Source organism: Chanodichthys erythropterus, chromosome 20 (assembly GCF_024489055.1).
Source record: "Chanodichthys erythropterus isolate Z2021 chromosome 20, ASM2448905v1, whole genome shotgun sequence".
Lineage (NCBI taxonomy): Eukaryota > Metazoa > Chordata > Actinopteri > Cypriniformes > Xenocyprididae > Chanodichthys > Chanodichthys erythropterus.
In genome coordinates this window covers 20,822,347-20,832,346 of record NC_090240.1, presented here as the reverse complement: position 1 = coordinate 20,832,346, position 10,000 = coordinate 20,822,347, and the positions used below count along the sequence as shown (strand labels likewise).

At 37.8% G+C, this 10,000-nt stretch overlaps 1 protein-coding gene across 1 annotated transcript in view; it reads left to right on the top strand.

Moving 5' to 3' along the window:
- Nucleotides 1-10,000, top strand: part of pex14 (peroxisomal biogenesis factor 14) — an 89,512-nt gene that overhangs the window by 70,202 nt on the left and 9,310 nt on the right. The window contains exon 7 of the mRNA XM_067370900.1: nt 4,565-4,662. Within this exon, the coding sequence (XP_067227001.1) occupies nt 4,565-4,662 (98 nt within the window). The remainder of the gene's footprint in view (nt 1-4,564; nt 4,663-10,000) is intronic.

The window sequence follows — 10,000 nt, the reverse complement described above, 5'->3', positions numbered from 1 at the left end:
GTACTGACCATTTCGATAGAAAGGGTCAGGCGCGCCGTTGGCACAGGGGACAGGGGGGTCAGGACCCCCGCTGTTTTGAAAAGACAGAAATCGACCCCCGCACTTTTGATAAGGGCTGCTTCAATCAGTCACAATATATCTTTTAGCTTAGGATATTTTCTTTCAAATGAGACCCATTTTCACGTTTCTGTGAGCTTTCGTTCATAAATAATCAAGAAGAAGAGGAAATGCGCTCTCGAACAGAGAAACACGCAATCTCCAAGCAATCGATCACAGCGTGCTAACGTTTTAGGACAGGTCGATGGTATATAAATCGTGGCCGAACGTTAGCGTTTGTCAATCAAGCAAAACCGTCCATTCAGAAACCGAGAAATTTGACACTTTAAAGTAAGAGGCTGATCTCTCAGATTGACGCGCGAGCTGGCTTGACTGACGTTTTCGTGAGGATGTGTAGTTTATGGACTGTTTTGAGTTCGGTAATTACATCTAGAAAGTTAAAAGCATTGATGGCATCTATAAAAGAGATATCTAAAAGCGAAACTAAAATTATTGCCTCGACCGGCGACAGAGTGGGGAGGACGCACGAGAGGAGACCTGGGCGTTTAATTGGTATGTGAATAGCTACTGTACTACTGCATTTACAAAGCTTATCAGTAGGGATGTGCACAAATAGTCAAATATTCGAATATTCGTTCTGTAATTAATATTCGAAAAATAAAAATACTATTCGAATTTTACTATGTTGCTTTGCTGGCCGTAAATGCAGTGAATTCATGATAAATCCTAAGCACTAAAACTCGCAGTTATAACTGCGCTGTGCAGCGTGTTTAAATAAGTTTATTTTATTTGATCTTCACATAATGTTGACGTCTGCCTCGCAAAGTTTGGAATTACTTAGATGAAAATGATCTTACAAAAATGGAATAACTTTTGATCAAATTAATTAATGAAACAGAGTTATCATAATATCAACACCATAATGAGAAAGCACATGAAATCTAAATACCCGTCGAGTGAGGAAAGACAGCTGTCCATCACTGCATTCATGACAGGTAAGCGCAGCTGTAAGTTATCCCCGAGTGAGCCAAGATGATCACTTATCTGATAGCAAAATGATTTTGAGACATAGCCTATGCTTCCTTTAAGTTTCGTCGAGGGAGATATATTTACGAACAGAAAACAAAGTGCTACTGTTAGAAACTTAGCTTAGCACACAGTTATGTATTATTATCTTTGTGTCTCTGCAACGTCTGTCAGCACGGCTCGTTTTCACAACCGAGCATGTGGATATTATTGTTTTTCTCAACATGAACATGTGGAACAATATAAACACGATAATCATAGACTGACTCGAGTGTATTATGTACGTTTTGTACAATAACTGGCGCTCCCGCTCGTGCTGCTTGAGATTAAATGCTTTTGTTCTTAATATTTTCTGTTTACACATATTGTTTAATCCTTTGAGTTTGAACTAAAAGAAAACCTTAAGACATAATGTAAGCTTAATTTAAGCTTGTTGTGTATATTGCCTAATCGTAAGCTTGTTCAGAAATGGTTACAAAATATTGATGAATATAAAACAATAACGTCTTTCTCGTTTAACTTCATTTAAAAAATTTTCTAGCCCAAATATTCGAATACAAAATTTTGGATAAATGCCCATCCCTACTTATCAGTGGCATGCACTTTGATCACGAAAGTGAAAGTGCCTTTTGCGGTCGCATCGCGGTGCCCCCGCGTTCCCATTTCTCTCGATGTGAACCGTGAGCTCCAGTACAATTTAGGGCCATGTTATACTCCATTTCCCGCATTCCGCTCAGTCTCGTGCGCGAGCCTTTCAAAGAAACTCCTTTGCCCAAAGCGCGGAAAGACGCGTTCGGTATGCACACGTGCACCGTCCGTGGTCATAACAATCCTTGAGGTAGGCCTGCTATTTTTATTTGACGGAAAAAATGTCTAAAATACCGGTTGTTCAAAGCTTCAATGGATTCACCGTGTTTTTGTTTTTTCATCTTAATTTGTTAAACATGTCACAAGTGAAAAATAGGCTATTTAGTGTAGGCCTATTTATTTATGCCTTTTATTTAAATTATTTTTTTCTGTTGTCAGAAACGCTGCATGTGCGTGACAATTTGATAATGTGAATCCAGGTTCTGTTGTTTATTTGTTCTATGCTGCTGTTTGCATGTTAAAATAAACCCGTGGAAGACACAGACACTCGTCAATTGTATTTTTTATTTAATGTCATATATGTGTCATATTATCATCATATAGGCTATACAATATTATAATCTTATCAGTTAACGGTTAATAATCGGATAACGAGCGTCGGTTGTCGGTCGAGAAATTTAACCGAAATGATCATCCCTACCATGGCTTAATGTACAGTAACCTGTGCTTCTAAGGAATAGGCTATTTGAAATCTCAAGGGTGTCTTTCGGTAAATGTGCCATGACCACACAAAGACTTCAGATGTAAAACGCCAATATTGAGCGAATACTATCCGCAGAGAGTATACGTTCATCAAATAATTTTGCTTCAAACCCACTAAATCCCAGCCTCTGCCCGTTCATAAGTACCCGTTCTTTGGCAGAAACCTCTAAATGCCACTTCCCTTTGCCAGCAAAAGCAAGAGTTCTGAGTTCACAGAACCAATCAGAAGACACAAATCGAATCATATGATTTCAAGATGAATGACGGCGTGCGTATTAGCCGGCTTTCAATTGTCGAGCTGCACGTTTTTATCCTGATTAAAGAGATTTTTAACTAAACAAGATTGGAGGAGTATGATGAAATGGATGAACCTGTGGCAGTTTCAGTCACTGGCAAAAGAATATGTCGTCAACCTCATAATTCTGTCTGTTCTAAGGTTAAAGAAAATCGTTACAGTGGCAATGACAGGATTTTGTGAGTAGCATGTAAACACAACAGTGTTTCGTGTGCTTCTGTAACTTTGAGAGAAACGGACATAACCTACATTAAAAAAAACAGCTCTATTCCACCCATGACAAAGTGAAACAAGATGGACTTGGAGGTTTTTAAGCAAAAAGCGCACATGGACTTAGCTGGTTTTGCTGGAAAAGACAATAAAATTTGTTAAATACCAATGAATTGACCTAAAGTGACATTTTTGAAAATAAGGCATTTCAATAACTGACTAATAATCTTTTCATTGCCGTTAAGATAAATTACTGAACCTAAACATAGGAGCCTGAAAAAAAAAAAAAGAAAAAAAAAGTTCATTTAAAAGAAAAAAATGTCAGATGGACCTGAAGATGCATCTGAAGTCTTCACATGTAAACATAGATCTATGATGATAAGTAGCTCTTCTTTTTTAAAAGGGATAGTTCACTCAAGAATAAAAATTCTGCCTTTATGTAGTTCTAAATCCCATATGGTTTACTGATTTCATCTGTAGCCATCTGATTAGTTTAATAACTTAAATTTCAAAATTTGTGACATCTGGACCAAGCAACCAGGTTTAAATGTGCATTCTGCAAAATATCTCCTTTTTACTTCCACAGAAAAAGTAAAATCACACTAGTTTGCAACAACATTAGGTAGAGTAAATGATGGCAGAATTTTAATTTTTGAGTGAACTTTTTTTATATACATATGTTTTTGAAGACAGGTTGATAAATTGAATTTCAGATCTCATGTTAATACTAATATAGTCATCTGAGTTTGTACAATCATTATTCAGCAAGAAAAACAGTTCAACGTCTTATTCTGTAAGTAGTCACCTAATGAGACAGACAAAGGCTGTGAGAGAAAGAAACATGTAACCGCTCTTAAGCAGAAAGTGGAAAGGCTGTTTCTATGAAAGGAGAGCCCTGGAACTGTGCGCCGGAGAGCCAACAGTCGGCAGCTAATAATATCTGCTGATGTTAATCCAATTAGAGTTGATTTAACACTTTACAGAGCATGATTTATAGAGGCGTTTATTGGTTTTCTGTAACATAATCAGTTTGGAAACTTAATGCATTGTTTGGGAATGCATGTGTGACTGGAAACAGGGGGAGAGCAACTTGTGCTCTGGGTTATTTGAAATGATACCCCCATTAATAACACCAACTCTGGCCCTGCTAGGGCTGTTTTTCTTGGGCTTTCTCTAATCCTCGGGACCAGCACAATCTGACAATAATTCAATCTTCAGAGAGGGAGGAAAATGAGCTGTATTTAGTAAGATTAGTGAGGACAGTAGTGTCTAGCCCTGCTGCCTCCCAAATGAGCGGCTTTTTTTCCATCTTGTTGATTGTTTGGAGAGTTTGATAGAGCCAGCGTTTCAAACCCATGCTAATGGAGGTTAAGAGACCCTGATTTGATATAAGAGCAGACGTAGGTGATTAATCTTGTACAAATAGAGGTGTCTTATATTACTGATTGAGCTGAAGGCTAAATCAAAGAGAAAACCACTGTGTGTTGATCGTTGGTAATGCTTTCAAACAAACAGATATGTCAGTTTGCACTAGTTCTTGACTAAAGCTGTCATTTTCTTGCTTGTGAAGTTCCGGTAAATGTTTTGTGTGTAGTCTCACCTTTATTTATGTGTTTTTGGATGCAGTCACCCAGTTGCAGACGACCCTGGCTTCAGTGCAGGAGCTGCTGGTCCAGCAACAGAAGAAAATACAGGAGCTGACCCAAGAGCTGGCTAACTCACAGGTAATCACAAGCACACTTGCTACAGTAGTAGGCAGAAGGCCTTTACATTTAAAAATAATGAATATTAATCAATAAGTCATGTTCTTTCCATGTTGTTTCAAACCATATTTTTATGGTTTTTGATAGACTGTTTCTTCCATGGACAAAAAAAAAGGGAAAAATCAGAAAGTCCAGTATACTTTTTTATGTTAGAGGGCTTCAAAACTGTCAGAAACCACCATAAAAGTAGTCAATGTGACTACTTAGGTCTTATGAAGTTATATGATAGCTTTATGTAAATGATAGCAAAATTTAAGTCGTTATTCTGTGATAATCTTCCCCTTCACCACAGCTCTGAAATCTCATCAAATTCAAATAAGGCGTAGCAAAACACGTTGCATCAGGTTTGACTTGAACTTTCACATCATTGATGTCAAATTCACTGTGTTCATTTCTTAATTTAACATGCAATAGTGCAAATGGGATTTACAGTGTGAGCTGCAACAGAGAGCAAAATGTTCAGCCAATAATGACTTTATGCCTCTTCTGATCACACAAAGACTATTGTATTCTTCAGAATATCATAATTTAAAAGAAAAAAAAAATAATAATATTGAATTTGGAACGAAATGACATGAGTAAATGACATTTTTTTCTTTGTTTTGGTAGAGTTATCCCTTAAAATGTGTCCCAATAGTGCTGTAGTTGCAGTAAGACAAAGCAACATTTTGGTTTAATTTAACAGAAATGTCTCGAAAAAAGCAAATCGTACAATCATCATGTCTGAGAGATGAGGACAGTGTTGGTCACATTGCTTTAAAAAAGTAATTAGTTATAGTTACTAGTTACTTCTCACAAATAGTAACTTTAAAAAAAAATGAAATAAAAATAAAAATATGCCAATAAATTGAATGCCCCCAATATTACATATAAGTCTAAGAATAAATTATTCTTGATGCGACTCCTAACTCATGATCCGCTCTTGCTCACGACATGAAATTTCTCTGTACTGTGTTGGTAGCCATTAAAGAAAACATAGTTTCATATTTATGTTTAAATAGTCCTGTGTTATGTTTTAAATCCATTTATTCGATTATGAAAAGTTAGTGAACAGCATGAGAAAGCCTGCTTTGCTTTGTAGAAAGCCTTTCTTTAAAGTGAATTTCGTTTTGTAAAAATTGTATCTTAATTTTAATCAATGTTTCATCTACCAATTGCTTTGATTTAATATATAACAAGCAAATATAGTAGACAATAAAATCATGACATGGAGGCGCGGGCGCGATCACTGGCACGTGAACTGGAGCGCGTCTTAAATGAACCGAAACTCAGAGGCTGTTTGCCTCGCAGACATGAGAAATATATCTATAGAATGCTTGAAATATCTACTTTAACGAAAATGAAGTTATTAAAAACGAAAAGAAAGAGGCTACTCTGATTATGTAGCCTAATCTGAATGAAATGTGCATTATCTCAGGCGCGTCCATATGAGCAGATGATCAGCAATGAGAATCAGCAATGTCAACTTCATCTTTGCAGCCGACACTGATTCAGAAAACATTACTTTATTAATAAACAATTAAAATGTCTCCTTACTGTTTTTGTCACATTCATAATCATTACTTTTGCCGGTTCTTTATGGCAATTATGCGTGCCATTGAGTGCTATATAGCCTTTATTATGTAAACGCTCCTTATTATGGTTCTCTCCAGTATTTAAGAAATTAAATTAATATAAATGTGATTAGTCAACTAATAGCTTAAATGAACAACTACTAGTCGACTAGAAAAAAAAACTCATTTCACATATTTTCGATCAAGCATCAAAAAGGGTATTCTGGTTTGAGCTCGCGCTTTGCGCGCATGCTCTGACAGACACACACACAGCGCATCATACATTATTATCAGTTTAAAATTATATTTGTGTATGACTTACCGCAGTACACACCAGAGAAAAAAACTTTGCAGGTCCTATGGGTAAGAGAGAGCTTACTCGGATGAAAACCGCTTCAGTCAGCTCAATTATAGTAACGCGGCATTTTTTTTTTGTCAGTAACTGTAACGGCGTTGTAACGGGAGAAAAAGTAATTTGTTTGATTACTCGTTACTGAAAAAAGTAACGGCGTTAGTAAAGCCGTTTATTTATAACGCCATTATTCCCATCACTGGATGAGGATCCTCTGTGGTGCATGTGTCAATGGTTGCCAACAACATTTTCCTATCAGTGTTTTTTGTTGCATAGTCATCGTCAGAAAACAAAATTCCATGTGGATTACGCAAGTCGTTTCAAACTGCGTAATTGGCAGGACAGAAATGCATAAATTGCTTTTCATTTTCTGAAATATCTTTGCAATAAAAGAACTCCGCTAACCCAAGAAAAAGAAGAAAAAACAAAAAGCTGAAGGAATTTAGTTATCTAAAAAGTTTGCATTCCTCCCCAGTTAAGTGATTTCCTCAGATATAATATGATTGATAGTAGACACTTGTTTTGTTGATCTGTTGAGTTTAAATAAAGCTGTCAGTGTGCATTGTCATTGCGCCGTTCAGTTTCATGGGCGCAGCCTCCATAAAACAAGGCCACTTTGAGTTTAAAACAACATGGGGCATTTTTCAGTGACATTGAGACTGATGCCTCACCCTGATGTGAATATTAGTAGTGACAGAGCTCATATGCCGTTCAGAAGAGAAAAATGTGCATCAGCAGGACAAGGCATGTCATGGGAGCTCCATAAAGAACATGTACGACCATCTCCAGAACGCTCAAGCAAGTCATCCAGGGACAGGAAGTGAACCCACGCTGCCGCCCCCTCCTTATCTCTCCTCTGTCTGTCATTTGCCTTCTGCTAATTTTATCTGGGCTGAGACCTCATTTAAACCCCCACCCATACTTCAACTAAAACTGGACCAGTCGGATTTTCTTTGAGTTTTGGGAGTGTCAATTAAAGAATTAAGAAGGAAACTGGTATGTTCATAAATAATGTTTGGAATGTTGCCTATACAATTAGTTTGTATATATTTTGTGTATTGTTGATAAACAGAGTTGGGTAAGTTAACTTTAAAAAAAATTAAATTAATTACTACTACTAATTATATCTTCAACAGTGTAGTTAGATTACTGTACTAATTATTTTCTCTAAAAATTATTGCATTACTTATTACTACTTACTTTTTAAATCCCATATCAACCTCGACCAGATGAACAATAAAAGACATTTAACTGCACTTTTAATTCTTTCAAATAAACAATAAAAAAATGCATAAATTATTCTTGAACAGACCTAAGTATTTAAAGGTGTGCTGTAAGTTGCGAGGTGTTCAGCACATCCCACAGATGCTCAATTGGATTGAAATCTGGGGAATTTGGAGGCCAAGTCAACACCTCAAACTCATTGTTGTGCACCTCAATCCATTCCTGAACCATTTTTGCTTTGTGTCAGGGCACATTATCCTGCTGAAAGAGGCCACAGCCACCAGGGAATACCGTTTCCTTGAAAGGGTGTACATGGTCTGCAACAATGCTTAGGTAGGTGGTACGTGTCAAAGTAACATCCACATGGATGGCAGGACCCAAGGTTTCCCAGCAGAACATTGCCCAAAGCATCACACCGCCTCGGTCGACTTGCCTTCTTCCTGGTGCCATGTGTTCCGATAAGCGATGCACAAGCACCCGGCCATCCACGTGATGTAAAAGAAACGTGATTCATCAGACCAGGCCACCTTCTTCCATTGCTCCGTGGTCCAGTTCGGAGTGCTCCGTTGGTGCTTTCGATGGTGGACAGTGGTTAGCATGGGCACCCTGACTGGTCTGCAGCTAAGCAGCCACGTACGCAACAAACTGCGATGCACCGTATATTCTGACACCTTTCTATCAGAACCAGCATTAACTTCTTGAGCAATTTGAGCAGTAGCTCGTCTGTTGGATCGGACCACACAGGTCAGCCTTCGCTCCCCACGTGCATCAATGAGCCTTGGCCGCCCATGACCCTTTCGCCGGTTCACCACTGTGCCTTCCTTGGACCACTTTTTAATAGATACTGACCACTGCAGACCAGGAACACCCCACAACAGCCGCAGATTTGGAGATGCTCTGATCCAGTCGTCTAGCCATCACAATTTGGCCCTTGTCAAACTCGCTCAAATCCTTACGCTTGCCCATTTTTCCTGCTTCTAACACATCAACTTTGAGGACAAAATGTTCCTTTGCTGCCTAATATATTCCACCCACTAACAGGTGCCGTGATGAAGAGATAATCAGTGTTATTCATTTCACCTGTCAGTGCTCATAATGTTATGCCTGATGTATATATTATAATATAAATTAAATTATTTTAAAATACACAACATATATTTTTATAAATTTAAAATAATAGATATTTTTATAGATACAGAAAATGAATAAACACATACATTCATACATATGATTTCTAAACTCTTAAGTAAAAAAAAAAAAAAAAAATCTCATGAGGATTTTAAGGCAGCATAAGGACATAGTCATTTAGCTGATGCGTTTCAAAGCAAAAACACACTGTGCCACCCCACCCTCAGATATAGTCAACAGGAAACAAAAGAGAAGAACGCACAGAAAAACAGAGTTGTCATCTTTGTTGTTTGTCTATTGTGGCAGTGCTGATTTTGCTGTCTTTATCACATGCTAATTTAATGCATTATGGTGTCATTATCTTTCAGAAGAATGCTCCTCATGATGATAAGGCCTTCAAATCCTTTCTGAAGACATGTGCTTATAATCTATAACGAATAGTCATCTGAGGGAAATCGCCTGCTGAAAACACATTGCCAGAATGTGAAACTCTAAGATACAGTTTGTATCTTACGATACTGTGATAAATCATCTTGTAACGTTCTCCAAAAAGTGCTTTGGAATCGCAGTCGAGGGCATGTTTTATGTCCACAGCTTGTTAAGCACATGGGTGTTTTACTGAAGCATCTGGATCCCGCAGGAAAGCATATGCAAACACATCTGGCCTGGCACAAATTGAAGTGAAAATATGAATCTCTCACCCTTCTGAAGTTTGCTAGAATTGCAGACTCACCACTACTCTCACATCCCCCAGTCTCCTTCCGTCGCTCTCTTGAAGTTCGCCATCCATAAACTGACTTTCCCCCAAAGAATCATCTATGGTTTACTTCAGCTGTTAAAGAGTCGCGCTTCTGCAAGTTTCAGAAAAAATGCAACAACATTGATCTGTTGTTCAAAATACTTTCAGTCATGGTCCGCAACAGCTGTCCTAAGTCAAGTAGAAATGGCTGAAATTCTCTGTCAAATTCCAGATTGAATTAAAAAGCTTCATTTGTCATGAGTGCCTTGCTGGAAAGCAGCAGTGTGTGTAAAGTATACTTCA